Genomic DNA, 16,493 nt, shown 5'->3' on the forward strand with positions numbered 1-16,493 from the left:
GCATTACAAGAATATTGAATAGATCAGGTCTTCATACTAACCTGGTTATAACTCTCTAGTGGAGATGGAATTGGTGAGGTTATCATACTAACCTGGTTATAACTCTCTAGTGGAGTTGGGATTGGTGAGGTTGTGGTACTAACCTGGTTATAACTCTCTATTGGAGATGGAATTGGTGAGGTTATAGTACTAACCTGGTTATAACTCTCTAGTGGAGACGGGATTGGTGAGGTTATCATACTAACCTGATTATAATTCTCTAGTGGAGACGGGATTGGTGAGGTTATCATACTAACCTGATTATAATTCTCTAGTGGAGATGGGATTTCTGAAGTTTACTAGTACTAACGTACTAACCTGGTTATAACTCTCTAGTGGAGACGGGATTGATGAGGTTGTAGTAGTAACCTGGTTATAACTCTCTATTGGAGATGGAATTGGTAAGGTTGTAGTACTAACCTGGTTATAACTCTCTAGTGGAGATGGAATTGATGAGGTTATCATACTAACCTGATTATAACTCGATCTCTAGAGGAGATGGAATTGGTGAGGTTTTAGTACTAACCTGGTTATAACTCTCTAGTGGAGATGGAATTGGTGAGGTTATAGTACTAACCTGGTTATAACTCTCTAGTGGAGAAGGAATTGGTGAAGTTATAGTACTAACCTGGTTATAACTCTCTAGTGGAGATGGGATTGGTGAGGTTATAGTACTAATACCTGCATGGTTATAACTCTCTAGTGGAGATGGAATTGATGAGGTTATCATACTAGCCTGATTATAACTCAATCTCTAGTGGAGATGGGATTGGTGAGGTTGTAGTACTAATACCTGCATGGTTATAACTCTCTAGTGGAGATGGAATTGATGAGGTTATCATACTAGCCTGATTATAACTCAATCTCTAGTGGAGATGGGATTGGTGAGGTTGTAGTACTAACCTGGTTATAACTCTCTAGTCTCTAGTGGAGATGGGATTAATGAGGTTATAGTACTAACCTGGTTATAACTCTCTAGTGGAGATGGGATTGGTGAGGTTGTAGTACTAACTTGGTTATAACTCTCTAGTGGAGATGGGTTTGGTGAGGTTGTAGTACTAACCTGGTTATAACTCTCTAGTGGAGATGGAATTGATGAGGTTATCATACTAGCCTGATTATAACTCAATCTCTAGTGGAGATGGGATTGGTGAGGTTATAGTACTAACCTGGTTATAACTCTCTAGTGGAGATAGAATTGGTGAGGTTATCATACTAACCTGATTATAACTCTCTAGTGGAGAAGGGATTGGTGAGGTTATACTACTAACCTGATTATAACTCTCTAGTGGAGATAGAATTGGTGAGGTTATAGTACTAACCTGGTTATAACTCTCTAGTGGAGATGGGATTTATGAGGTTATAGTACTAACCTGGTTATAACTCTCTAGTGGAGACAGGATTGGATAGGTTATCATACTAACCCGATTATAATTCTCTAGTGGAGATGGGATTTGTGAAGTTTACTAGTACTAACGTACTAACCTGGTTATAACTCTCTAGTGGAGACGGGATTGATGAGGTTATAGTACTAACCTGGTTATAACTCTCTATCGGAGATGGGATTGGTGAAGTTTTAGTACTAACCTGGTTATAACTCTCTAGTGGAGATGGAATTGGTGAGGTTATCATACTAACCTGGTTATAACTCTCTAGTGGAGATGGGATTAATGAGGTTATAGTACTAACCTGGTTATAACTCTCTATTGGAGATAGAATTAATGAGGCTGTAAGTACTAACCTGGTTATATTTCTCCAGTGGAGCCTTCAAACATTCCAGATTGTCATTAACGCCTGATAATTTAGTCACACTATCTGTTACCACAACAACACCATCAAACTGTGTATCCTTGACATCAAGGCAGGGAATCAGTTCTGGAAGTCTGCAAATATCACAAGTGCCTAGCGTCAATAGTTCAGTATATGATCAAGTGCCTAGTGTCAATAGTTAAGTATATATGATAAAGTGACTAGCGTCAATAGTTCCGTATATAATCAAGTGACTAGCGTCAATAGTTCAGTATATGATAAAGTGACTAGTGTCAATAGTTCAGTATATATGATAAAGTGACTAGCGTCAATAGTTCAGTATATATGATAAAGTGACTAGCGTCAATAGTTCCGTATATAATCAAGTGACTAGCGTCAATAGTTCCGTATATAATCAAGTGACTAGCGTCAATAGTTCAGTATATGATAAAGTAACTAGCGTCAATAGTTCAGTATATATGATCAAGTGCCTAGTGTCAATAGTTCCGTATATAATCAAGTGACTAGCGTCAATAGTTCCGTATATAATCAAGTGACTAGCGTCAATAGTTCCGTATATAATCAAGTGACTAGCGTCAATAGTTCCGTATATAATCAAGTGACTAGCGTCAATAGTTCCGTATATAATCAAGTGACTAGCGTCAATAGTTCAGTATATAATCAAGTGACTAGCGTCAATAGTTCCGTATATAATCAAGTGACTAGCGTCAATAGTTCCGTATATAATCAAGTGACTAGCGTCAATAGTTCCGTATATAATCAAGTGACTAGCGTCAATAGTTCCGTATATAATCAAGTGACTAGCGTCAATAGTTCAGTATATCATCAAGTGCCTAGCGTCAATAGTTCAGTATATGATCAAGTGCCTAGTGTCAATAGTTCAGTATATATGATCAAGTAACTAGCGTCAATAGTTCAGTATTATGATGAAGAATAAGAATATTAATACCCCGGGAGTGGAATGTACCCAGTTATCATCTTCCTCACTAAAACTTGTAAACTGCATGTATGTACTGATCAAAATGTGACAATTAACATGAAAGAACAACTAATGATCTAAAGATCAAAAATATTTGCCAACTTTATTGTAATCCTGATGTTGTGGGTTTCATTTCCAGATTTACTTTATATAGGATAAAATACATTGGTGATATAATTACATATATTAAATGTATACAAAATACACATTCATGTACAGACTACGGAGCACACCTAGCTCTTCTGATTATAAAGAAGAAGTTGTTTAAATATTTTAAACGTCTTTGACTAACTGTGAGTTTGAAAATATATTAAGGTCATCCATTGAACATCAACAACCTACATTGTTCATCCCAGCAAATCACTGGTCAAATATCATCACTCTAAGAAGCCTTTTGAGTTTCCAGAAGATTTTGTTCAATGGTTCTAAACAAATTAGACCTCTGTGACCTTGGATGTAAGTCAAGGTCATTGAGCTAGGCCCAATATAAGGTACAGGTCCTCCTGGTTATTGAGAAATTGCTTAAGAATTCAAACACATTGGACACCTGTAACTTTTAAAGTTGGACACAGGTCATTCAGTTTAGCAAACTTGATAGCCCTTATCACCCAAGCATGCTACAGGCCCCATATCAGGGACTCTTTGTTATTGAGAAGAAGTTGTTCTAATATTTTAGAACAACTGTGACCTTGAATGAACTTGATAGCCCTTCATCCCAGCATGCTACTGGCCTGATATCAGGTCTCTAAGCCTCTTGGTTGTTGTGAAGAAGTTGTTTAAATAAAAGGTTGACACCAGATTGACGCCATAGATACCACAGCATAAGCTCGTCACTTGCACTTTGAACAGGTGAGCTAAAAACCAAAAGGCTGCGGCCGCAGCATGCAAATAGAGGACCAAACTACCATTGTATATACAATTTCAATGTTGACAAAGCTCCCTCTTTACCATTATAATCCCATCCTATTTTTTGTCTAAATATATTTGACATTAACTTTAGTATAGGGTTATTTTATGTGTAGTGCATATATGTACATGTAAGTATAGGAGAAATCACAATATCCGGAACACCTTCCTATCTTTTATTTAGAAATGAGCAAACATTGCATCATATGTATTTGTGAGTTGAAGATTTTAGCAGATAATTATTTGTTTCTGAACAATCATAAGTGAAAATTTTTATCCATCATTTCATGATCAGCACTGATCATCTTTGTATAAAGCACTTTTCAGTCCAGATTACAGGGTAAACACTGTTTACGCTGTCCATTAGCCCCAGGGTATATTACCTGGCTGCTAACACAGGTATGTTTATAATACATGTACCTTTATTAAAATACATTACAAATTGAGCACATAAATATAACATTACACATTAATTACAACATTTCCTAAAACATATCATAATAATTTAAAATACAAATATTACACTACTACATCATCAGTGAAAATAAAATATTATAAAGTTTGTCTTTAGTTAATCATTAAGCCGGAGAGTCTTTTCCCTGAAAACTGGGCCTCATTTTTACACCTGTATATCATAGATACTATTACTTTGATTTCAGAAATATCCTTCCAGCACTACTGAAGAACTAGGGATAACAATCTTCAACTGTCAAAATCCAAGAAGGCTGCCTATTCACCATTTTGTTTTCCTGATCAATCTAAAAATTGAATGGGCACAACTAGACAACAAACTTTCAATATCAAAATCCAAGATGGCTGTCTGTCGGTTATTCTAGATCTATGTTTTGAATAAATAAGACTCAAAACCAAATGGCACAACTATATTATATTAAGGGAGCAAGGGGATGCATGCTTCAAATACTTCTCAAGAAAAAGTTACAAACTATAAAGTCATAGATGTCCACACAATAGCCATCTTATTTTTGGTTCAGACTGCAAATAATTTTTTGTTTTCCTGATCAGACTCAAAATTAAAAGGGAAGAACTAGGGACCATGGGGAACATGTAGCTGATGAAATCTAAAAATGATGATGCAATATCCCACCTTTCTCACATATACGTCACTTGTTAGTCATAAGAATTTCTTGGTAATATTATAATTAGCCTAGCTATAGTCAAAGCAGAATGACCTGTCACGTTGACCTTTTCGTGGAATATTCAAAGTGGGTACCGTAGTTCCATTTGTGCTCAGGTGTGTTATCAAAACATATTGATTAGGAACACTACTGTGTCTAAGCAGCAGGATCTGTTTTGGACCATTTGTTTTTATTACAATTTTATATTGACAACACAGGAATCGATTGTATCATTCATTTGCATGGTTAATACACATATTCAAGTAACTATGTGATCAATTGTTCACAAGATAACAGTTTTGTTGCTAAATCTAGACCAGTATAAATACACATTATGCAGCTGACGATAAGGTTTGTTACATTATAAACAACTAACAGGTATATGTATATATACATAGCACATATTTCCCCTAAATGACTATAGACTCGTCTGTAATCAATATGCTAATCAAAGTTCAACACGACCGGTCATTCTGATCGGACTATACAAGGAAATCATGTTTGTACATATAGAGACCTAAATATAGAATATACAGAGGTGTCTGATAGCTACACTTCAGAGATACCTGTATTATCACAATGTTACTGTTATGTTGATACATGCTTCTGGTGTGCTTAATAACTATTGTCTGCTTCATAAATAAATCATCAGGGCTGTCTAATAAATTAAAACGAAACATTCCAAAATTTTCTTCTATACGAGTTGTTCAAAATGATTAATTATATAAAATATCTATAATAATTTTAAGTTTTGAACACTAATTGTATGAAGTATGTACTCTATTCTTTACATCACAACTTAATTAATGCAGTCTTATTCACAAATTGCTATTTGAGTACACCAGAAGCATATATTAAAAGTCTTTAAAATGCAGATACATTATTGTATATGCATAAACATGTTTTAATAAATTCCTGGAATTGGGTTAACTATAACAGATTGAGAAATATTAACAAGAAAGACTTATGACTAACAACTATTTGGGTTAACATGTTCCGTGTGTTGAAGTGATGTATGTTGGAAAAATGGAGCATTCGTGTTGCATCATCTTTTTATGTCCACATCATCAGATGGTGTGCTGTAGTCCACATAATCAGATGGTGTGCTGTAGTCCACATCATCAGATGGTGTGCTGTAGACCACATCATCAGATTGTGTGCTGTAGTCCACATCATCAGATGGTGTGCTGTAGTCCACATCATCAGATGGTGTGCTGTAGACCACATCATCAGATGGTGTGCTGTAGACCACATCATCAGATGGTGTGCTGTAGTCCACATCATCAGATTGTGTGCTGTAGTCCACATCATCAGATTGTGTGCTGTAGTCCACATCATCAGATTGTGTGCTGTAGTCCACATCATCAGATTGTGTGCTGTAGTCCACATCATCAGATAGTGTGCTGTAGTCCACATCATCAGATTGTGTGCTGTAGACCACATCATCAGATGGTGTGCTGTAGACCACATCATCAGATTGTGTGCTGTAGACCACATCATCAGATGGTGTGCTGTAGTCCACATCATCAGATTGTGTGCTGTAGTCCACATCATCAGATGGTGTGCTGTAGACCACATCATCAGATTGTGTGCTGTAGACCACATCATCAGATTGTGTGCTGTAGTCCACATCATCAGATTGTGTGCTGTAGTCCACATCATCAGATGGTGTGCTGTAGACCACATCATCAGATGGTGTGCTGTAGTCCACATCATCAGATGGTGTGCTGTAGACCACATCATCAGATTGTGTGCTGTAGTCCACATCATCAGATTGTGTGCTGTAGTCCACATCATCAGATTGTGTGCTGTAGTCCACATCATCAGATAGTGTGCTGTAGTCCACATCATCAGATTGTGTGCTGTAGACCACATCATCAGATGGTGTGCTGTAGTCCACATCATCAGATGGTGTGCTGTAGACCACATCATCAGATGGTGTGCTGTAGACCACATCATCAGATGGTGTGCTGTAGTCCACATCATCAGATTGTGTGCTGTAGTCCACATCATCAGATTGTGTGCTGTAGTCCACATCATCAGATTGTGTGCTGTAGTCCACATCATCAGATTGTGTGCTGTAGTCCACATCATCAGATTGTGTGCTGTAGTCCACATCAGATTGTGTGCTGTAGTCCACATCATCAGATAGTGTGCTGTAGTCCACATCATCAGATTGTGTGCTGTAGACCACATCATCAGATGGTGTGCTGTAGACCACATCATCAGATTGTGTGCTGTAGACCACATCATCAGATGGTGTGCTGTAGTCCACATCATCAGATTGTGTGCTGTAGTCCACATCATCAGATGGTGTGCTGTAGACCACATCATCAGATTGTGTGCTGTAGACCACATCATCAGATTGTGTGCTGTAGTCCACATCATCAGATTGTGTGCTGTAGTCCACATCATCAGATTGTGTGCTGTAGTCCACATCATCAGATTGTGTGCTGTAGACCACATCATCAGATTGTGTGCTGTAGTCCACATCATCAGATTGTGTGCTGTAGTCCACATCATCAGATTGTGTGCTGTAGTCCACATCATCAGATTGTGTGCTGTAGACCACATCATCAGATTGTGTGCTGTAGACCACATCATCAGATTGTGTGCTGTAGTCCACATCATCAGATTGTGTGCTGTAGACCACATCATCAGATTGTGTGCTGTAGTCCACATCATCAGATGGTGTGCTGTAGTCCACATCATCAGATGGTGTGTTGTAGTCCACATCATCAGATGGTGTGCTGTAGTCCACATCATCAGATGGTGTGCTGTAGACCACATCATCAGATGGTGTGCTGTAGTCCACATCATCAGATTGTGTGCTGTAGACCACATCATCAGATGGTGTGCTGTAGTCCACATCATCAGATTGTGTGCTGTAGTCCACATCATCAGATTGTGTGCTGTAGGCCACATCATCAGATTGTGTGCTGTAGTCCACATCATCAGATTGTGTGCTGTAGTCCACATCATCAGATTGTGTGCTGTAGTCCACATCATCAGATTGTGTGCTGTAGGCTATAAATAAATGGCGTTGCACAGTCAGTGGTCTGTCCTTCGGGGAAAAAACAATCTTGTTTCTTTGGTGTCGCTCTATCCATTAAAAACAATCCTATTTTGTCATCTAATTTCAGAGCAAATGATCAATCTATAATTATTTTAATTGCTATTTAAAACTCCTGCTATATACATTATATAATATCAATTAAGGTGCTTCAGTACACTTGTGCAGAGTAAGATTTGAGAAATAACCGAACGGTCTATAATTAATGATGAACCCTCCACGAATATTTTGATGTGGTATACTTACAGAAACATTAAAAATAGATACAGGGCATTTCAATATAAAATTGTTTGAACTAGATAAAATAACCAGAATCTACATGTAGTTTATATAAGGCTTTTGTTTTTTTGGGGTTTTTTTCTTCAAATGATCAAAGAGTGATGTATTGATAATTTTCATGATAAAAACGGCTTTTCATATTCATGTAAAACCATAAATTGTCTAATTAGAGCTTTTTCACATTGTTTAAAAATAAAAAATAATATTGGCATGACATATCAACACTATCAAAATGATATTATTATAACAGTTTCATAAACAATTTTTTTTTTAGATAAGCTCTCTCAATTCTTTAGCTTTTCATTACACCCCAAGGAGGTGTGTAAGTTAACCAGACATAGGTATGTATGTGGCTAACCCGTGTAGACTTATTCCATGAGTGTCTTGACAAAGATGACCCGGCAAACGTTCGTCGGCTAGTCAACTTTACGATGAATTTCTCAAATTTTCATACAAAAGCTTAAGATCACTGATCAACACCAGTCTTTATTGATATCAACTTTATAGTTGGCATAAATCTAATAATTATATATTGATTTAGCATTCCGTTATTAGATCTACAATGTATATATTTGATATGTTGAATAGTTTATGCTATGCAGAGACACATATACATATATACGGTACGTCTCTGATATATGGGGATACAATTGAACTGTCATTACCTTTGCTTATTATGGTAACACCATAAGGCGCTGTAATATTATATCATGAACATATAGGAAATATACACAATACCTGAAAATCTGACGTACATGCTGCACACAGGCCCCTTACGTGCGCGAGTTATATTATCTATCGATCGATAGATCGCAACATCGCCACTAGGCCTAGTGAATTCGGACGAGTAGACATTTTAGTGACCTGTAGATATCTTTTCAGTTCCACTGACTTGCCTCGTATTACATTTAACACACACATACCTAAATAGCTAAATTTGTATATCCAAATTAACACCAGGAGAGTCCCTGGGACCCATCACAAACATGCACACTTACCCGGTGTTGTCCATGCTGGTGCTGTTTGGCCTATAGTGCAGGGATCTTATTATACGTCCCTGGCCTATGTGCTGTGTTTCAGAATCGAAAGAAGAAAATCCACGTGACAATTCTATGTATAGAACGGACTCACCAAGGTCAGATTATACCCAATGGTTGATATCTCGTGATGTCATAAATGTCATAGGTCAACCGATAAGGGATCAGATGTAGGCTATACTCGATCGGTACTTCTTGCAATTGCATTTAGGCCTAATTAAAGACACTGCATGCGTACTTGCATCAGAACATTTAATTTACAGACCTCTTTATAAGATAATTACTTTTAAAGAAATAAAGTGCAAACTCAACCAGATATGTTGTTGTTGTTTTGTTTGTTCTCTCTCTCTCTCATTTTTTGATGTTTCGTTTTTAACATTTGAACTGATTAATATACATGCTTGACCACCGTGTGATTTTTGAAGAAAATAAAACATTTGAAAATGCCATTAAAATATTAGGCTACTAAATACCTCGATTTTTAATTACTTTAACAAAAGTTATTTTTTCTTCAACGCGGTGGTCGCGTTATTAATCATTAATCAGATCAACTGCTATCTAACCGAAATATTCAGAATAATAATAAAAACTTTTTCATTGAGTTCGCCCCGCCCGTGACTTTAAACCTATACGTATTTCTGCTGATTTAAATCTTTGAAAACAAGCTTGCAGTTTTGTGTTACATGCAACACTCGTCCTCTGTCGTCAATAGAATTTTCTAATCAACACCGACCTTGATAATAACAGAGACGTATATACCAATCTCTGATAATAATTAACACAAGCTTCATTTTAACAGAGACCTATATTAATATTTAGTATATAGGTCTCTGATTTTAACAATCATTTCTTAACTATTTTATGAGGCTGATCGTGAAATGAGAATATGCTATTATATTAAATATCAAAACGGCTTGCCATATGGTGATGAACACAGGGGGTATAGGCGCGGACCTACGTCACACAAAAAAAAAAAATAAGGATATGTAGAGGAGTCGTGGGACGGGCCATACTCGGGAAAGGCTTCTTTTTTTTTAATCTGACAATAATTTTTTGTGTGACATAGGTCCGCGCCTACCCCCCGTGGTGATGAACACCTTGTTTCAGTGACAGTGACCTTTGAGTTTGAGTTAACATTTTGACTTGGTATTGTCAGAGACCTATGTTAGTATATAGGTCTCTGGTATGTTAAAGTACAAGAAAATTAGCACTATTCCATTAAAATATTTACCCGGCCCGAGTATGTACTCCAAAATAGATATCTTCTATCCCTGGCTGTTGGATTTCCACCCTATTTGCCTACTTCTATGTAATTTAGCAAATAAAATGTATAGGTGGTACCCCTAAACAAAACTTCTTTTGGGGCCGCGGTGGCCGAGTGGTTAAGGTGTCCCGACACTTTATCACTAACCCTCCACCTATGTTCGAAACCTATGTGGGGCAGTTGCTAGGTACTGACCGTAGGCCGGTGGTTTTTCTCCGGGTACTCCGGCTTTCGTATTGAACACCCTTGGCTAGCGAAGTTGGTCCTCAATCTAATTAAAATTAGACTTGTAATTTCCACTCCTCTACGATACTCTACGATACACTGCAATTAGTTCTAATTTAACTGCTCATTGTGTAAATACATTTCATAAGCATTGGCTCGGCGGCATCATAGTTGAAGTTTTATTTATGTACTGTTTTGGTTGGAAGCTGTAGATTAGAATGACCGTATGAATTCTTGTGGGGCATAACTTGTGAGGGAGGCCGGATGAGCTGACATCCGAGTTCATTTTAGAAAGTCTTATGTATGAAGGTCAGTCAAAAATTATCCTTATCAGCAGCATAATTGTAGTGCGACAGGATTCTGCCAAAGGGGCATATTTCGTTTAGGGTGTTTGGAGAGAACGGTCGGTCAGGAGTCTGGAAGTCAGATGGTAAAGAGGAGGTCTGGAGTGGAGTATTTGTAGTTTTAGAGCAGAGAATAGAAGTTAGGAGACGTGGAGGAGCGACTCGAGAAGATAGGCCAGAGATCGGATAGAATACTAGTACTAGTAGAGTTACTGCTCTGTGGAAATGAACATCTGCCCTTAGACACAAACATAATTATATCAAGAAATGTCGAATGTTTAAAAAAAACCAGGAATAGATTTAACAATCATTGATTTATTTTCTTTTCCCTTTGCTTTTGAATCTTCGGAGAACAATGTTAGAAGAGTATTCAATTGATGACCTTCAAGTTTTACTCTTACTATAAAAAATTCTGCTGAAAAACTTTTAAAGATATTTTGCAGATCAAATGGGAAAAGGTTTTTCTTTCTCAAACTGATACAAACATGTGGTGCCAGTGTGCTTACTTTTCAGTTTTTCATGAAAATATTCTTAAGTGCTCCAGCTACACTAAAATGTGAAAATGAAATACAAAACCTCTGTAATTTCCCACTGTTGATTATTATTTTCATTGTAATGATCAATGTAAAGTTTTACAACAAAAATGGATTAGACACATTCCAAATTGCCAATACAATGATTGTTTTAGTGAAAACAGAGTCCAAAAATGTGAAATTGACATCGAAAATGCAAGAAAAAAGTTTTACAGCAAAAATGGATTAGGAACATTCAAAATTGCCAACACAATAATTGTTTTAGATACAATGTTGCTATAGAATTGCAATTTTTTGTTATACATTACAAAACCTTTTTATGCAAGATCGAAATGAGACTTCAACGTGACTGAAACCTCAGAAGAGCGGATCCTTTATTTATTTTTATTCGGCTGTGAACTATCGTCAATATCTCGTTAAATACGATAACATCAGTGAAAATGAATTATTGTAAGGGTTTCTTTATTCTTTCGTTAAACCTCTTAAACCTTTAAAGTCTTTTACCTAAAAACTGAACGTCATTTTTACACATATGTCATAGAAACTGTGACTTTGATTTCAGAAATATCCTTCAAGCACTTCTGCTGAAATAGGGAAAACAAACTTCAACTGTAAAAATTCAAGATGGCTGCTACTCCACCATTTTGTTTTCCTGATCAATTTTAAAATTGAATGGACACAACTCGACAACAAACTTTCAATATCAAAATCCAAGATGGCCGTCTGTCTGTCAGTCATTCAATTTTTTGGATAGGACTCAAAACCAAATCGCACAACTAAATATATTAATGCACCAAGGGGAACCCACATGTGAAGTTTGTGAAAAATGCTTCCAATACTTCTCAAGAAATCGTTACAAACAGTAAAGTCATAGATGTCTGCGCAATAGCCATCTTATTGTTTGGTTCAGACTGAAAGTCATTTTGTTTTCCTGATCAGACTCAAAATTAAAAGGAAAGAACTAGGGACCATGGGGAACATGTAGCTGATGAAATCTAAAAATGATGATGCAATATTCCACCTTTCCCACATATACGTCACTTGTTAGTCATGAGAATTTCTTGGTAATATTATAATTAGCCTAGCCACCTGAAAATCATGTTTGCACATACAGAGATCTAAATATAGAATATACCGAGTTGTCTGATAAAATTTCTATCAAAAGCCACCACCCTAATCACAATGATAATGTTATGTTGATACATGCTTCTGGTGTGCTTAATAAATATTGTCTGCTTCGTGAATAAGTCACTAAGACTGTCTACTAAATTAAGCAAAGGGACATTCTAAAATTGTCTTCTACAAGAATTGTTCAAAAATAATTTATTTAGTAATACATATATGAAATTTTTTTTATACTAATTTAAGTATTGAACGCTGGTCGTATGAAATATGTACTAGACTATATTTCTTTCATGACAACATAACTAAAGTATACATGTATATATAATGCAGCCTTATTAATCAGTTGCTAATTGAGTACACCAGAAGTATATATTAGAAGTTTTTGAAATGCAGATATATGCATAAAAGTATTGAACACTGGTCAAACTAAGTGAAGTGTGATGTATATTACCATTACTAGTATTTACACCATGTAAATGAATACTTATTGACCACACCAGGGTCCAGTTGTTCGTTAGGCCACATCAGGACCCAGTTGTTCGGTAGACCACATCAGGACCCAGTTGTTCGGTACGCCACACCAGGGCCCAGTTGTTCGGTAGGCCACACCAGGGTCCAGTTGTTCGGTAGGCCACACCAGGGTCCAGTTGTTCGGTAGGCCACACCTGGGACCAGTTGTTCGGTAGGCCACACCAGGGCCCACTTGTTCAGCAGGTGATTAGGCTAATCACAATTTAACAACAATTTTCAAATCGTGATGAAATAATTCCTGGTGACACTAACCTGACAACATTTTATGAAGCTATAACACTCATCAGTATCTTCCTACCTGCCCATTTCAAAGTATACACACACTGGGGTTTGGAAGTAAAGGGGAAAATGTGATTTTCACTTAATCAAGTGATTTTAAAAGCTAATCACCTTTTGAATAACTTGGCCCAGGAACATATCAAGGTCTCTGAAATGCAAATATCTGCATAAACATGTATTAAATTCCTGGTATTAGGCTAATTATAGCACTTCCAAGAAATACCCTTATGACTAATGAATATTTGGGAATTGAGTGAACGTTTGTTCGATATATAACTACCTTATAATAATATCTGGGTCTAAATTTCACTCTCATCTGACCGTAGCAGTACATTAGAGCGAATAGATTAAATCATAATAATTTGGATTATACATTTAATTAAATATGTTAAACAAGTTCCCTGTGTTATAGTGCCGTATTGGAAAGGCTTGCGTCATCTTGATCATCATTATATGGTATGCTATAGGTCTGTCAATCCGTAAAATCAATCCTATTTCGTGGTCTGATTCCAGAGCAAATGATGATTAATTCATAATGATTGTAATTGCTAATTAAAACACATGCTGCACACATTATACGGACCTACAGCTGTTCCAAGAAGGACTATATTTCTGAATATTACGTCATATCCCATAAAATATCTAAGTTACGACCCGGTTGTCTACCTCTATAGTGATAGAGATTGGTCGTTACATAAACTTACCCTGAGGACCAACGATTAATTATGTCCGAAATACATTTCCTATGTGAATGTCCTACTTACAACGATATACGTATATTTCAACAATCTAGTACACTATGTAACGATTTTTAAATGTCAGAGACAAGTTTTAATATATTTTGCAAACTAATGATTTTCGGTACTAAAGTAAAGTATCTTATATAATTTATAATGAAGCATTGACATGCGCTCTTAGGTTAAATGATCAGAACAAAACTTGTTAATATATATGACTCCATTACCTATCTGGATTTAGTTATGCATCTATCAATACTACAATAATGTAGCTTTTAGATGAGATGGCCTTTTTTTGTCAACCATGTCATTCAACATCCGGCAAAATATCCCTAAACCCTCCATCAGCAATAACATTGTCATTTTTCTCCAGCCACGAGAGACTATCTATGGTGTTTTTTTTGTGATTTTCACATCATTATCCCTTTCAAGAATGTAACCATCAGACAGGGCTATTTCTGGTCACAGTAGGGGATCCTCTGGAGCTTGTGATCAGAACTCTAAGGAATGAAGATATATTATATGTACAGTCAATTATGACAGTCGTCTGCATGCCAAAAAATGCTTCGGAGAGCAGTTTGTTGTGCTCTAGAACACTTTGTCTTGTAAGATGCTCACGTCCAAGGAACAATGGAATAATAGTGATGTGTAATGTTTTTACTATGGAATGAACTGTTTTCGATGATACTGGAAAGTGACCCTGTTAAAAAGAGTTGAACACTGTTTCCATACGTTCGTCTTCATTTTTACCCAGAACAACAGTTGTGCATCCTTGTGGTTTCGAGTGTATATATACCAGTGCCAATAGAGGACCAACAATGTGAAAGAATGTCTAGAAACTGTGTTCTAGTCCAACCTGTCCAGGCTTTACAATCTGCATCATCCAGAGAGGAGTAACGTAGAGTAAAGAAAGACCCCTGTTTTCATAGCGTATGTGATATCTCCAAAAGATCATTGATGATTTCCTTTGATCTGGAAGGTAACTGGGAAGTCAGCATTTCTCTTTCATCAGTTCGAATTTCAACGTCAGGGTTAAGATCTTTCCCAATGAGATCATATGAACTAATACATGAGGACCAAGGACACCATAGTTTGTGATGAAAGATGAGTTGGTGTTTTGATTGAAACTCCTCATACATAATGTACATTTGGCGTGGGAAGACTGGCCATAAAATAGATCATCTATGGGATAATAATGGGATAAGCTGCCACGTATACTCATCAACACCAACGTTTTGATCTTCAGGTTGTGGCTTTCGTTTCTGATAATTCTTTAAACACTTCGCACACATGCTAATCTCTTGATCATTAGCAAAGTTATTGCCATCTGCTTTTAAAACATCAAGTTACCAATTGTTACCATGTAATGTATCGTATTTTATGTCCTTATTATAATTAAAATCGATCGTCATTTAAAGACGTGGCCTCCATAAGTATGTCAGCATTACGGTACTTGAATGCATGCTACAAGTTGTTCATTAAGGTCTGGAGTGTTACATGGTGGTCTGCTATGTCTTCTATCGTTCAACAAGTCATTGAGGTGACACACATCAAAGCCAAAAATCAACACCTTGCATAAATGGTGAAGTTTTGATCTTAAGGCAGGAATGGGGTAAGTAATAAAGCTCCCTTTACGCTAAATATTTTTGAATGAACTGAATATGGAAGACATTCACAATGTCCTTTGATCACAAAATTTTGTGTTTTTTCACAAAATGCTTAAAAATAACTATTATCGGCGATATACTCATTGTTTTAGTATTTTGGTATTGAGTTTATCGTTCAAACTTTCCTATTTTGTTAAAATAAACCATTCATTGTAAACGTTTTATGACATCAATCTGCATTCTTAGTTTAGTAATTAATTTACTTAATAAGTTAATAAGGCGAGTGCATCATCGATTAATTTGGGTTGATTGTACAACCAAGGGGACCAATTTTGATGGCACATAGCAATATATCAGTGAGTCGTCTCCAAGTGTAACAAAAAACTTAAGGCTAAGCACTATAGGAAATTAAAATTGCTGGAAACCCCACCTTTAATTTGTTGGTCAAGATACCTGGTACATTTTATGTAGGAGGCAAAGCTAAGGAAATTTGCATGTATGCTTAAGTTACATTTAGGTTTTCCTAGTTGATAAATAGATAGCAAAACAACAAAGAATTTGTTATCTATTAATCCGGAAGAGTTATTACCCTTGGTTTATTTCAGTACTTTCCTGCACCAGTAGATTAC

At 36.5% G+C, this 16,493-nt stretch overlaps 1 protein-coding gene across 1 annotated transcript in view; it reads right to left on the reverse strand.

The window, feature by feature from the left end:
* LOC117339445 (putative aminopeptidase W07G4.4) overlaps nucleotides 1-9,298 on the reverse strand; it is a 29,275-nt gene extending 19,977 nt beyond the window's left edge. The window contains exons 1-2 of the mRNA XM_033901025.1: nucleotides 9,181-9,298; nucleotides 1,781-1,922 (exon numbers count right to left, since the gene is read on the reverse strand). Coding sequence (XP_033756916.1) covers nucleotides 1,781-1,922; nucleotides 9,181-9,194 — 156 coding nt within the window. The 5' untranslated portion in view covers nucleotides 9,195-9,298. The remainder of the gene's footprint in view (nucleotides 1-1,780; nucleotides 1,923-9,180) is intronic.
* Between the last annotated feature and the right edge of the window lie 7,195 nt (nucleotides 9,299-16,493).

Source organism: Pecten maximus, chromosome 12 (assembly GCF_902652985.1).
Source record: "Pecten maximus chromosome 12, xPecMax1.1, whole genome shotgun sequence".
NCBI classification, from domain to species: Eukaryota; Metazoa; Mollusca; class Bivalvia; order Pectinida; family Pectinidae; genus Pecten; species Pecten maximus.